Here is a 14,144-nt window from a genome sequence, read left to right as displayed (position 1 = left end):
CTTAAGCGGCCCTCCCCGCTCTTCATAAGCCATGTTCCAGGAATCAATCAACATCGTCATGACCAGCATGAGCGTAGAATCATCACAACAGTCATTGATGGAGAGCAGACGGGTACCGCTGGTGACATATCTAGCTTTTGTTTTTGTCCCTTTGGGATTCCTAATCCCAGCACCTTGTGGTTCGTTGGGATTTCCCTGTTCACCCTTGCGGTAAGCATACATGCACCTCACACTACTGCATCTCCCGTACTTGCACTGCACACATTTGGTCATGAAATGGCACTCGTGGCTGGTCCGATCAGCCGGGCGCGGTACCTACGTTATCGATTACCTACTGGGGGTAGCGATTCCCCAGAGAATTTGAAGGATATCAATTGACGTTCCCGATCAACGTATTCCGACACAATAGGACGCGATTTCTGCTCCTGCAGCGTCAAGATGCCCAGAGACTGCGGCCGAAACTTTGAGTCCGCGCATAGGTGGGTGCTGTACCTCCAGCAGGCAGAGATGATGTAGATTGATCGGTTGATGGGTAGGCGCGCACAAGGTAGGCAGTCATACTTGCAGGCGATGCTTCGGCACAGGCGTTGGAAAGTGTTCATGACAAATCAATCGACATCATTCGTCCCACCTGCAGTCTTTCCCGTAAATACATGTAGGGAAGTCGCAACGACCACATAGTGCGTCTGATTGACATGGTCTCCTTGGCATCTTGGTGGGCTTGCCACCGATGGTGAGGAAGGCGCTCATACAGGCCCCTCATGCACGTCAGAGATTAGGTAGCCATGGGTTGTCCGTCGCTTCCCACCCACGACCATCCTAGATGTAGCATTATGCAATAGAATGCTAAGTACTGCCCAGAACCGCCCTGCCACGAATCCTCCTGTTCCTGGAGAACGTCGAGCGTCCAACGTCCAACGTACACTGTCCCCTTTTCCTTGTCTCCGTAAGCCATAACCTCACCGTAATCGAACACAACCAAAACGACATCATAGCCCAACTTTCGTTCATCACGATCACGGCCACCCCGACCATTACCCACCGTCTTCCCCCCCTCCCACCATCGATCCTCCAGTCGGCCCACCTAGAATGCCAACGTGGTGGCACTACCACCTCCGCGCCCCGAGCAGAAGATGGTGCCCAAGCCAGCCACGAAGGCACCAAGCAAGGACCGGTACCTGGCCCGCGTCTTCCAATGCCACCCGTCACCAGCCTGTTGCCTCGAGATGGTCGATGCCCATTCGGACAAGACGGTAGTCTCGGTGAGTCCGTCTTGTTCGATCTTCGCTTCATTGCGATATCCACTAGCCTTGCTGCTTTCGGGATGACGATTCTGAGGTCGACTTTTGGGCTTAGCGGTCATCCTCTCCATTCCACTTTTTCGTTGAGAACATGCTCTACATTGCTTCCCGTCGTCTGCTGTTCGAAAAGCCATCGCCTGCCGTTCTGAACTGAAGCCTGCTGCCCCCGAGTCTTCTCCTGAGCCTGTGGCCCCCCTCCGAGAGGCTGCCATTTTCCCTTTGGGCTTGTGTTGCGTACGACCAAAGAAGAGACGAGCAGATGTCTCGAGATACGCTTTATTTTGAAGTGGTACTCTTGACGGCCTCCCTTGTTCTCCCGATAACTGCAGCTTGTTGGCGGTTATGGGAATCCCACGTTAACTACTTGGCGATCATCTTACCGCATAACCGATTATCCCACTGCCCGCCCTTCTTATCTCACCGCCTAACTTATTATGCCACCGTCTAACCTATTATCCTAGTTTAGTAATTATACTATTCTAGGATTGAAGATGGCCGCCCTAAAGCTACCAGCAGCGCGAGCATCGTGCCAACACCCGATATCTGGGAGACCATCCCCAGCTGCAGCAGGCAGAATGGGTGGCCGCGCTGACCATCCGGGTCGCTGCGTTCAAAGAGCGGCGTACGGAGCAGCAGAGAGAGATGCAGCAGCAAGAAGACCGGGTGGCTGTGCTGGAGCTCGAGCTCCAGCAGCTGAAGGAACAGCTGCTGCCCAAGCCGCAGAAAGGCCCTGGCCATGGGCAGGCTACTGGCATCGATGCGGTGCCCACAGGCGGCGAGGTCCGCCAGCGAAACGTCAGCGGCGGCGACGGCGGCGACAAGGGTTCGTCGGCGCTCTGAGGGTGAGGCCATGTAAGAAGTTTTTTTCCCGTTTGGTACTGGATGGACGCCTTTTTGCAGTCGACGAATAGGCCTTTTCCCTCTTTTCTTTTCGGTTCGCTTTTCGAACCCGTAATTGGAACCACTCGTTATTACTCCTTTTTTATTTCCTCGTCTCTCATGCTCTTTTCGTTTGCTGCCTTGAAACTGCGCATCTCACTGTCCCCCCGTCGGCGCAGTTATGCGATCGACTACATGATGGCACGAACGGATCTTGGCCCTAGGGATGCTCATCGTGCTGGTGGACATAGATGGATACGGGCACAAAGAACGACATGCTTAAATGGGAACTGCCAAGTACTATAAGCATAGCTGAGTGGTTGAAATTGATGGTACATGCGATCGCCACAGTGGCAGCCTGTATACTTACGTTCAAAGAAATTTGTTCTCCGTGCAGCTATTCCAGCCAGTTACCCCTGATCATCTGTATTCTTGCCACAGTCGTTTCGCGTTTGCACATATCGGACAGTACCCATGTGTGCGCCCTGCATCAGGATGGCCACGACGAGAACCAATAACGACACACTCGATCTTGATCACATCTTCTAGCCCAATATTCAATTGTAATGTCCCGATGTACAGTCGCCTCCTCCTATTTCTCAATAGCACACAATGTCTGCATCCTGACGACCCTGCCGAGGACAGCGCGCGTCTCGAGCGCTTCGGGTGGTGGCTTATGTGTTTATATACCGAGGAATGACTTGCTCGGGTCGGTTGGGGCCTTTTGTTTCTTCTGCGCCAGGGACTCGCTCCTGTTTGTTCAGCCAGCCCACGTTGCTGTTGATGCCGAGGCCTACTTTTTGGTCATGGCATCCTCTTCTGGTTTCATCCTTAATTCTCCCATTGCAATATCGGCCTCCAGTACTGCCATATATGCATTCCGTACTGCCCTATGTACAGTAGCGAGCCCTACACAATCCAGATCCAGTGCTATAGACGCCGCCCTCGACGTTGCAGACTCTGCACTCCGTAATGCAGGATCTGCACGCCGTAATCGGCGATTTACGCGTATTAATACAGAATTTGCAGTTATAAATATAACATTTGCACTCAGTAATGCAATCTTTGTACTATCTGTGTCCCGGTCATGGGCTCGCTTTTGCATCGAATATGCTGCGTCACCAGGATTGCCCATTATATCAGTGAGGGGTAGGGGACCATTGCGTTGGGCATCGGGCAGTGCCCTGTCCCGATTGCGCATTGTTTCGAGCCATTCTGAACGCTTGGGGGAGACTTCATACCCGGGCGGGGTCTGTCTGGGTGCTCGCAGACGGTGGTTCTCGGAGTAGGGTCTTCTTTCGCATCTTCACCGATGGATGAACGACTCGTACGTCGGAGAAGCTTCCCAGGCGGGTCTTCCTGGGCTCCGGGAGTGCTTGCTGAGACACTGGTCCTCGGAGTAGGGTCTTTCGCATCATCACAGATGGAAGAAGGATTCTTACGTCGGAGACGCTTCACGAGAGGATGATTCCGTAGCCATTTCAGATGCATCTTGTAGTTATCCGAGGAAAGCAAGGATGAATCAAGATGGCCTGGTAATCGGCAAAGAAGGAAAAGAATGTGACAATTGGACTTGAGTCTAGGAAGGGTCCGATAGCTGAGCGTGGGCTTAAGTGTGCCGTCGTGTGACCTATCTTCGCAAACAAGCGCAAAAGGCAGCTAGTATATTGCAAGTCGTGGACGGTCCGGCCAACAAGCTCAGGTGGGCCTGACCTGCGCTCCTTCGACCCTTGATCTGGTGGAGCGATATGGGGAATCTGCTCGTTGCCAAGGGCCGACCATGATTGGAACCCAGTAACATTGAGTATAGTGGGGTGCCGTCTTAAGGATCAGCACATTCTGGTGAACAAGAGGACAGAAACAAACAATGTAAATACCCAAGTTCGTCGTGTAAGCTCAGGCCAGCCACAGCCCTGGGTACGAGTAGGAAGGATCGGGGCTTGATCCAAAGGCATTCCAGAAAAAGAGCCTACCCAGTTCCGACTCACTCTATATGTGGCATCCATGTTGCGAAGAAGGGGTCGTTCAGACGGGTTTGAGGTTCCGTGAGATGCTACCGGCATGGTGGCAGAAGCTGAAGTCCAAGCGGTGATTGCCCCTTTCTTTGGATGGCATCACGCGTGAGACATCGCCCCAAAGCCCTGGAGGTACCACTCCCGACTCTTTCCAGATTCGACCTGTAGACCTGTTCTAATTTGAACACTCCATTTGAGATAACATCACCAGGGACGACGGACTGTCGTGTTGTTTTATGTAGTCCAGAGCAGCCGCGTAGGCGTCTGTAGGCTGAACAGATATCTTTCGTGGAGACTGGTGGAGGAGACAGACAAGAAGAAGAGATTAAGATAGTGTTTCTCGAAGCAAAATACAATGGTGAAAACACACAGTGACACAGAAATGTAAAAGCACAAGACACACGCGCATGCGGGAAGGGAGACACTTTACTTGGCATGTGTATTTTTGGCAAGTGGTGGTTTCGACAGACGACGGTAAAGTGTTTTGACGACGGACAGCGGTATTGGGTCTGAGTCTCAACGGATAGCGGTGATGTTTGGAGATAGCAGAGAGCGGAAGAGAGTTTTTTTTTGGCATACGACGGGTATATAGCTACTATGGATGGCGGTGATGTTTCGAGGAAAACTGTGCTGCTTCTGACTGTGCTGCTTTTGACTGTGCTGCACTGCATGATGCGGACAACGGGTTGGACAAGCTATGTAGTTTCGGGCAATGAGTCTCGAAACAAACAGGCCACACCGGGGTGAGAAATAGGCGCGTGGACGGCCAGTTATTGGAGAGTTGCACATAGCAATGCACCGTCCAGCTTGGAGTCCAAGGGACGAGGCACCAGGGGCAGACGGACGGGCTTACGCGTGGTCATGGTACTGGCCGAGAATGTCGGATAGCCGTCCGGCCTGAGAATACAAGGAGGCTGGTATGAATACGAGAAATACGAGAAATACCGTTTCGATGATGATGAATGATGATTCTGCCAATGACCAGACCTCACCGCGCACCGCGTAGCTAAAACAATGGCCTCGAACAGGCAACTTGGTCCGGGACAGCCGGTAGTTCGATGAGTGAGGCTAGCAACGGGGTGGATGCAAAGTGCATGTAGATCTCTAGAAACCGACTGGACGTTCGTCCCTTTCAGCCGCACCTTTCCTTTCCAGACCTGGCGTTGGGGCGGATCCACAGCCGGTAACTCGAAATCGAGGGGCAGCTCTTGGCACACAGTCACGGATGAACGAACCCCGCGCCATCCTGAACCAGGTTTTCCTTTCTCAACACCTTCATCTGTCATCAAGCCATGTGCTTCTAGACCGAAAGATCCTCGGTATATCGAGATTAATGACGATGCCTCAACCTGAGCTGGAGAAAAGCCGGATGCGGAAGCACATGAAGGAAGAAAGAAAGAAAGAACGGCACAATGGTTTCATTGCTGCTACTGCTGCACGTAACCGGCCACATGGCTGTCGGATTTAGCTCTGCAGGCGCATGAGCAGGACGGATACATGATGTCGCATTTACTCTCTGCCTCGCGCTGAAGAAATCGGATGACAGCGGCAGGAGCAGGTGCACAGTAAAAGCTTGCCAAGGGGAGGAGATGCATGAAAGTCATGTGCTCTCTCTCTTTCTTTCTCCCTCTCTCTTTCCCCATCATCATGATTCTTCATGTATTCTGTAGAACGAAACCTTGGAGATCACGTGGATTTGAACAATTTGCGCAAGCTCAAGCTGAGAAGCCAAGCTGGCAGCCGGCCAGTCACCCACAAAATCCGCACATCGGCAATGAGTGGAAGTTGGATAGAACAGTTCCAATCCGGTTTGGCCCTCTAGTTCGGGTCCGGAGTGCTGGGGCCACAGTGGACCGCCCGGACACCCCTTAAACCTCAACAGGCAAAATCGGCCTACGGGAATACGGGTACCTTGTTTTCAGCTCTATCGGTTTACGCGTCGTTATTTTTGGCAACTGATTGTTAAAAAACCCAGGATGAGACGGCAGTGCTGACAGAAGGAGTATTTTCCGATTCGATTTCAATGGGCTCTCTGGCCACTGTTTGTGACGTTGGTAACGATTTCTGCACCTGCTAACCTTAGAGGCTGCAAGACGGCGTGCTCGGGGAGGGCCAGCAGCCAGTCACTGGCTGCAACCGGAAACTATAAACTTTCCGTCCGCTATACGGGTTCGGTTATGGTGATTCTATAATGAGCTCAGACTGGAGACCCCCAACGAGCTTTGCGAGTCAGGCCTCTGTCCGGTTCTCCAGCATGTTCAAGCTCTGCGAACGCCGAAAACCCCTCGATGCGATCACAATAGTGGAAACAGGGCAACGCTATTCGGACTACGTACACGAACCAGTCTTCCCACATCAACGGGCGCTGCACAGTTGGACTTCGTCTCATTGGTCGAGAAGCAATAGGCCAGGCGGGATTAAGCGTTCCTGTTACGTTTTGTAAACTCGGGTTCCTGACGCCTCAACTCCGTGGGAAGCTTCTCATTGTGGAGAGGCGGGTTGGGCTCCCGGTACGCTTGGTGACCTCGGCCTTTTCTCACCGCACTGCCTACAAACCACGTCAACCACCGTATGCGGCTGAAGGTTCCTCGCTCAGCCGACACCCAGACTATTGAGATGTGACGTTCTCGATGACACAATGCTCGATAGTGAAGCGAAGAGAACCGGGACGCACCCACACACACGCAACTCATTCTGCCATGCAATACCGATGCAAGACATGGAGTATATCAGGCAGGCTCCCACCACCCTCAACCTGCAAAATGAAAATAGCATCTCTCAAGTCAATCATCAGCAGGGGTTCTCACCAGAAGTAGAAGAAGTACCACACTCGCTTGTGTCTGTCTTCCCACCTTTCGTTCCGCATCACCTCTTCTTCCTCGTTTGATCAAGATCTCTCTCTTCGTTCACTCACACAACAGCCAAAGCCATGCCGAGCAACCTAGCGATGCTCGCCGCACTGGCGGGCGGCGCCAACGCCCTCGCCATGCGCGGCGCCCCCGGTGGCGGCGGAGGCGGTTGTGAGATGACCATGACCACCTCGGGCTCCGTCAGCTACCCCGTCGGCCAGCACAGCAGCGGCCAGACCAAGGCGGGCGCGAACCTGCCGCCGACGACCTTCAAGATGGACGGCAACGGCGGGCTCACCGACAGTAGCGGCCGCGGCTGCTGGTTCACCCCGCCGACGGGCGTGCTCCAGTGCGACGTGGGCCAGCCGCCCCAGGGCGGGTTCAAGGTCGACTGCGACGGCAACGTCTCGTACCAAGGGACCACTACTTTTTACCAGTGCAAGGTCCCCGGCGACAAGGGCGGCGCCGTCAACGTTTACTCCAAGCCCGGACAGGGCAGGGAGTGCAAGGAGATCAAGCTCAACGCCAACGGCAACTCCTGCAAGCCCGCCGACTGCGGCAGCAGCAGCACGGGCTACGGCGTCCAGCCGCCTCCTAGCAGCACGGGCTATGGCGTCCGGCCTCCCCCTAGCAGCGCCCCTCCCGCGCCGCCGGCTAGTACTGTCACTGTCCCCGGCTCAACGCCCCCTGCGCCTCCGGGCTCAACTGTCACGGTTCCCGGCTCGGCTCCTCCCGCCAAGACTGTCACGGTTCCTGGCTCAGCTCCTCCGGCTCAAACGGTCACAGTCCCAGGTTCGGCACCACCTGCGCCCCCTGCGCAGACTGTGACTGTTCCTGGCCAGTGCTCATCGGCCCCGTCCGCGCCGCCGGCCCAGACAGTCTACTCGACCGTCCCTGGCCAGTGCCCATCTGCCTCTGCCCCGCCCCCGCCCCCTGCGCAGACTGTAACCGTTCCCGGCCAGTGCCCATCTGCTTCTGCGCCGCCTGCGCCGCCTGCCCAGACCTTAACTGTCCCGGGTCAGTGTCCGTCTGCTCCGCCCGCACCTCCCGCCAAGACCGTTACGGTGCCCGGCTCAGCACCCCCTGCGCCCCCTGCTCAGACCGTCACTCAGTGCCCTTCATCGCCGCCAGCCCCGCCAGCCCCGCCAGCCCAGACCGTCTACTCGACCGTCCCTGGCCAGTGCCCATCGGCTCCCCCCGCGCCTTCAGCTCAGACCGTGACCGTCCCTGGTCCCGCACCCCCGGCCAAGACCGTGACTGTGCCAGGCCAGTGCCCCTCTGCCCCGCCAGCCCAGACTGTCTACTCGACCGTCCCAGGCTCAGCTCCCCCGGCGCCCCCTGCCCAGACTGTCACCGTCCCCGGTTCGGCACCCCCAGCGCCTCCTGGTCAAACCGTGACTGTCCCTGGTTCGGCACCCCCCGCGCCTCCTGGTCAGACCGTAACGATCCCTGGCTCGGCACCGCCCGCCCAGACTGTCACCGTTCCTGGCGGCGGCAACGGTGGACAGACCTCTCCCGGCGCCCCCGGTGGCGGCTCCCTTACCGGCCCTACTGGACCTCAGGGCCCTCCCGCGACTGCGCCCCCTGAGAGTGACTGCCCTGCCGAGTCGACCCCTCCCGTCCAGTCGCCTCCTGCCCAGTCTCCCCCAGCTCAGTCGCCCCCGGCTCAGTCTTCCCCAGCTCAGTCGCTCCCAGCTCAGTCGCCCCCGGCTCAGTCGCCTCCCGCCCAGTCTCCTCCCGCTCAGCCCTCCACGGTGAAGCCCGTCCCCTCATCCCCTACCGGAGGCTACCCCACCCAGCCCACCGGCGGTAACGGCGGCAACGGCGGCCCCCCCAAGGACCAGGTCAACATCCCCGGCTCCTGCCCCGGCGGCGCCCGCAAGGCCAGCTCGCTGACGACCCCCTCCCTAATCATCCCCGTCGACAGCAGCCAGCCCCAGAAGGCGGCCGGCACCTCGTTCAACGGCCAAGTCTCCTCGACGGTCTCGTCCGTGTTCAACTTCGACATCCCGCAGTCTCTTGCGGGCAAGACCTGCACCGTCCAGTTCCTGTTCCCCGAGAAGGACACGATGGAGACGTCCGATTTCAGCTTCTCGGGCAGCGGCGCGCTCGACTTCAGCAAGCTGAGCAAGGGGGTCGACCACTCGACTTCGTTCGCGAGCCTGCCCTCGGTCGGTACGCCGCTGGGCTCCCAGACCGTCCAGCCGGGTAACGCCTACACCGTCGGCTCGTTCCCGTGTCCGCGGGCGACGCTGTGGCCATCAAGATGTCTGGCGGCAGCGGCGGTACCAGCCTCACCTTCTTTGAGGACTACAACCCCTGCCCCATGGGGCTGTTCATCACCACTTCCTAAAGAAAGAAGATGGCTAAGTTGGGCACCCTCTAGCAAGCATCATTTGTTGGAATGATACTTGAAGGGAAAGAAATGAGAAGGAATGAAGAGATATATGACTATTTGTGACATTATCGTTGGTTTTCTTTCTTTTGTATACTTCTTTTTAGGCGGCCACCTTCTCGAGATTTGGTCTGCTGCACAATCTACCTACCCACCTAAGTTGATAATGGTAATGTTACGACGGTTCGGAAAGGAAAAAGGGGTCAGGTCTCCCAAGTATGGGATGGGTTCCTGGCAAATATAGTTCACATGGGAATTTTCGAATAATACATTCAGTTTCCTCGAAGGTTGGTGCTCTACAGCCGTTGGTATAAGTGCAATGTTGATGGTAGGTTGAAGTTTGAAACCTTGAATCGCGAAATGCGAAATTCTCTTTGATGGTCCAAACCAGGAGAATTGGACGCCTCTAGGTAGGCTTGCAACATCAGACAGATCTGGCAAGCATGCCTCACAGAGGGGAAAAGCCCAATGCGACTTTACAAAACCTTTGTTTCGAGGTGTATTGAAAATCCAAAAGGGCACGCGTGTATTGGATCGCCAGGGAATCATTGCGAGCTGCAGCAAGTGTTATTAAGTTGTATGTTGTATTGAGATGAGGTTGCCCTATCTAGTAGCTCTACCCTTGCACGATAAAGACGAAAGCGCTTCACTATATATGTACTTGGCTGCTAATATCACCTGCAATTTGCAGGTTTCGATGATTATTTCCCTTGATATACATGTGCGGCCGACGGATCTCCTGTCGAAGCATCCAAACCCCCTCCTGAAAGTGTGCCTGGAATTTCTTGGCTCCGCTCCCTTGTGGCCTGCGACTTCGCTGATCACAGAGAGGGTATACGTAAGAACACGCAACAGGCAAGATTGCCGAGCCCGTAGCGTAGGAGAAACAGTTCCAGCACCATGCGCAACGAGAATTCCTCGCTGGGTAGCGTCTACTGTAACATCCTCGAGACCAGGCTGTCAGAACTCGCACCAGAGCCGCACTGCGGGCGGCCGTCTCTGTGTCTATGGGTATTCGCAACTGCTTATTCTTTCCGTGTGTATGTGTATGACATTCTCTAGCTGTGTTCCCGTCGCGTATAGCAACCCGGCTCTTTCTCTCAGCTTCTCTTCCTCGTCCCCGTCGGCTGCTGCTGCTGTTTCGAGGTCGTCGAGGTCGGCGTGTCTTCTATGCTATTGCCGAGAGCGTGCTCGTCGGTCGGTCGCCCGCGCGCCTGGTTGCCCAGCTCCTCGACGAAGTACTTGATGAAGCCGCCGCGCTGCACGCCCTGTTCCTCGGTCGCCTCGCCCGGGCGCAGCGGTTCGTCGGGGTGCGGGCCGTTTTGGCGCTCGTCGAGGATGCGGTGGACGCGGCGCACGCCGGCGTGGAACGAGGGGGATCTTAGCAACTGTAGTGCGGGGCGCACAAATATGGGTTAGTTGAGTCGTTCCTAGTTATTTTCACTCTCTGCTGATCGAGGATTGTCGAGAGCAGTGTTTGTGTGTGTCGAGGTAGAAGAGGAATTACTGACGCGCTCGACCATTCCGTCCTGTATTCGATTGTCAGATTAGCGGGCTGGATTTGTCGCGGGGCCTGCTGTAGCCTCTCTCGGTGGATACGGGACTTACCACTGGAACAGAGAAAGCGGCAGTAACCCAATTCCAACGTCCTACCATCTTGGCTGGCTAATCGGAGCGACGGGGATCGAAAGTTGTCAGTCGGGAAATAACCTTATATTACTTGAGACCAAAGAGAGAAGGAATCTCATAGGGTTCGGGGTGAAACAACGATGCGAGTGGTCATTATTAGTTGCCGACAGTCGATGGCGAACTTTGGGGGAGTGGACTGCTGCTTGCTGGAGGCACCAATCGAATAAATCCATGACGCGGGGCACCTGCTGTCGCCTGGCCTGGAGCCACCTTGCCGCCCCAACTCTACTGCCTGAAACCCCTGAATTCTGAATGATCTTTAAGGCGCTGACAGCAACAAAACCCCTCCAATGACAAGCCAGTAGGCACAGCGCTCTTCAGAGGTCTCTTAAATCTAAAGAGCCGCTTCATTTCTATGTGATCGATGCTCACCATGTTCTATAGCCAATGCGCCATTAATACAAAAGTAATCATTACTTCTTCCCATAAAGAAATATGTAACAAATGTGCGTGTAGTTTCTTGATTTATGTACTATTCATTCTTTCAGATCATCACACTTACACTACGATAACACACACATATGGATTAACAACTCAGCTAGCTATTATTTCTTCCATATCATTGCTGCGGTGTTGTAAATGACCACGTATGCTGCTGCCAATCAAACCAGTTGGACGAGGCCCCGAAGTCGAGGCTCCCCTCAATGGCGGCATCGACGGCGTCCAGGTCGAAGGCCGGGTCCAGGTGCGCGAAGACGTTGTCATCGTATAGCAAACCCCCGGACGCTGATGCTACTGGCACCCCGGCCGCTGCCGCCGCCGCCGCCGCCGCCGACGATGTCGACCCTGCTGCGGCTGCTGCTGCTGCTGTCGTCGGGTTCTTATTAGCTTCATTAGCTACTACATCCGTGTTGTTATTGTTATCATCGTTCCTGTGCCTGTTATTTGCGTCATCCACATTGTTATCATCGGCAATACCAGCAGCAGCAGCAGCATCCGCAGTTGCTGTAGCTGTCGCAGTAGCCGTAGCCTTATCCATCTCCTGCAACACCTGCTCCGCCATGCCGGCCATGGTGCGCGCCGTCCAGGACGTGCCCCCTCCTCCGAGGCGCGGATCGTCGCGCAGGAGCGCCGCGGCCGCCACGAAGGCCCGGCGCCCCCGGGCGTGGAACAGGGGCACCTGGCTGTGCCGCATCTTGAGGTAGGCCACGCCGAGGGCCAGCGACACGCCGTAAGGCAGCAGCGGCGTGCACGACAACTTCAGACCCGGCTGCTGCTGCTGTTGTTGTTTCTGGTTCTTCTGGTTGTGGCTGAGGTTGTGGTTATGGTGGAATTCGCTGCTGTTGCACCCGCCCACGATCTCGGTGATGCGGTCGGCCGAGTGCGAGCGCCGGCCGTTGACGAGGCTGTGCGGGAAGAGGCTGTTGCCGTCGGCCGGCAGCTTGCAGGAGAGGATGGCGACGGAGTGGTAGAACACCTCGAGTGTAGCTGTGTGTAGATATCAAATTAGCTCGCAGTATGGGTCTAAAGTATGTGCTCTGTATTACAACAGGTTGGTAGTAATCAATTTCGGAGGGGAATTTGGTGCGACCACTCACCCAACAAGCCGCTCGGCACTTCCGTCGCATCCGAGTCGATAATCATCTGCTCGAGGATGGGGAGGTCCACCATCACCGGTTCCTCCTCCTCGGCCTTGTCCATATTCTTCTTGATGGGCCGGTAAATATCAATGACCTGGTCGAGCAGCCGCGTGATCCCCAGAAACACCCGGAAGGCGGGCGGCAGATGCTGTTGCTGCTGCTGCTGCCTCGGCTGCTGCTGTGGGCGCCTCGAGCTCGCCGCGGCGGTTTCTTCGATGATCTTGTCCATATCCCATCCAATGTCGCGCTCGTGCAAGATGGAGGCCCGCCCGTAGAACGCGGCCGTCAGCCGGTCGAGCGCCCAGACGCAGCAGTAGACGGTGCGCACCTCGGCGTACCCGCGCGGGTCGGCCGCCGCGTCGGGCCCGCCGATGTGGTGGCCCAGCGTCTGCAGGTGGTGCGAGGCGCGCGCCGACAGCAGCGCCGGCAGGTCCGCCTCGTCCGGGCTGCACGGCTGCACGTACAGAGACAGCACGAGCAGCAGCCGCACCAGCAGCATTCGGTCCGTCACCAGGCCCGCGCAGTCGAGCGTGGCGTGCGCCGCCGACGTCAGGTTCGCCCGGAACTCGGCCGCGCTGAGGAGGGGGCCGTCAGGGTAGAGGCGGAGGTGCTCCCGGGCTTCGGGGTCCGCGGCGGCGGCGAGGCTGGCTACCTGGCGCACCAGGATGGCGATGGTGGGGTCGGACGGGGGCGCGGTGTCGGTCAGGAGTGAGCTGATGGCGGGGAACAGGGGATCGAGCCTCTGGAGGTAGATGCGTTTCAGGACAATCCAGTCCGGCTCGGGCGGCACACAGGTCAGGCAGTGCGTCCGTACGTGCGCCACGACCAGGTCATGGAGGATACGGCCCGGTCCCGACCGAAGTGCGCTAGTGACGGACGGTGAGAAAGGCGAAGAAGAAGAAGAAGAAGAAGAGAAACCGGAGGCCAGTCTCGCTTCTTCTTTTTGAGGGACGGGCTGCTTGGCGTGCCAGACGCCGACTCCGCCGCGGACCGAGAGATCGCGGTTGGAGTGGGGGCTGGTGGCCTCGATTAGGAAATGCTCAGGGTTCAGGTCGCCGACGAAGCGGGAGGGCCGCCGCTCCAGGTCCGGCGGCGACGGCAGGGAGGAGCGCCCCGAGGACCCCCCTGCTGATACGGTCGCCGCGCTTGGCACTGGGGGCGATGAAGTGGCAGCATACTGCGGAGGAACTATTTGCACTTCCTCGATCTGCTCGTGAGTACACCGCTTCTGTATGGCAACGCAATGAGTCAGTAAAAAGTGTATGTGTGCGTGTGTGCCGTACGACGGAAGTTTGGATGGAACCAACCTTGCGCTTCCGACATGGCACACAGGCCTGCGCGACCTGCTTCCGCTTCAGTGGCAGGCCGCTCGGGTCGGAATCGACAAATTTGACCATACCGACAGGGCGGTCTGCTCCCCCCGGGTAACCTTGCCC

The 14,144-nt window shown here is 56.7% G+C and overlaps 5 protein-coding genes across 5 annotated transcripts; 1 reads left to right on the top strand and 4 right to left on the bottom strand.

The window, feature by feature from the left end:
• Positions 1 to 1,084: 1,084 nt before the first annotated feature.
• PG994_012740 (uncharacterized protein) lies at positions 1,085 to 1,363 on the bottom strand (the record flags this gene model as incomplete). The annotated part of the gene is made up of 1 exon (XM_066864149.1): positions 1,085 to 1,363. One exon carries the CDS (start codon positions 1,361 to 1,363, stop codon positions 1,085 to 1,087), a length of 279 nt encoding a protein of 92 aa, XP_066710297.1.
• A 412-nt stretch (positions 1,364 to 1,775) lies between these two features.
• PG994_012739 (uncharacterized protein) lies at positions 1,776 to 2,153 on the bottom strand (the record flags this gene model as incomplete). The annotated part of the gene is made up of 1 exon (XM_066864148.1): positions 1,776 to 2,153. The coding sequence occupies one exon, from the start codon at positions 2,151 to 2,153 to the stop codon at positions 1,776 to 1,778; it is 378 nt and encodes a 125-aa protein (XP_066710296.1).
• Positions 2,154 to 7,124: 4,971 nt separating this feature from the next.
• PG994_012738 (uncharacterized protein) lies at positions 7,125 to 9,397 on the top strand (the record flags this gene model as incomplete). Its single annotated transcript, XM_066864147.1, has 2 exons — positions 7,125 to 9,298; positions 9,325 to 9,397. 2 exons carry the CDS (start codon positions 7,125 to 7,127, stop codon positions 9,395 to 9,397), a joined length of 2,247 nt encoding a protein of 748 aa, XP_066710295.1.
• Positions 9,398 to 10,539: 1,142 nt separating this feature from the next.
• On the bottom strand, positions 10,540 to 11,095 carry PG994_012737 (uncharacterized protein; the record flags this gene model as incomplete). The annotated part of the gene is made up of 2 exons (XM_066864146.1): positions 10,540 to 10,827; positions 11,048 to 11,095. The coding sequence occupies 2 exons, from the start codon at positions 11,093 to 11,095 to the stop codon at positions 10,540 to 10,542; spliced, it is 336 nt and encodes a 111-aa protein (XP_066710294.1).
• A 592-nt stretch (positions 11,096 to 11,687) lies between these two features.
• On the bottom strand, positions 11,688 to 14,105 carry PG994_012736 (uncharacterized protein; the record flags this gene model as incomplete). Its single annotated transcript, XM_066864145.1, has 3 exons — positions 11,688 to 12,556; positions 12,667 to 13,936; positions 13,992 to 14,105. 3 exons carry the CDS (start codon positions 14,103 to 14,105, stop codon positions 11,688 to 11,690), a joined length of 2,253 nt encoding a protein of 750 aa, XP_066710293.1.
• Positions 14,106 to 14,144: the final 39 nt, after the last annotated feature.

Source organism: Apiospora phragmitis, assembly GCF_038363925.1.
Source record: "Apiospora phragmitis strain CBS 135458 chromosome Unknown utg000010l:1.0-9815664.0:9184709.0-9829525.0, whole genome shotgun sequence".
NCBI classification, from domain to species: domain Eukaryota; kingdom Fungi; phylum Ascomycota; class Sordariomycetes; order Amphisphaeriales; family Apiosporaceae; genus Apiospora; species Apiospora phragmitis.
Note: the sequence above shows the minus strand (reverse complement) of the source record. Positions and strands in the feature narration are given on the sequence as shown.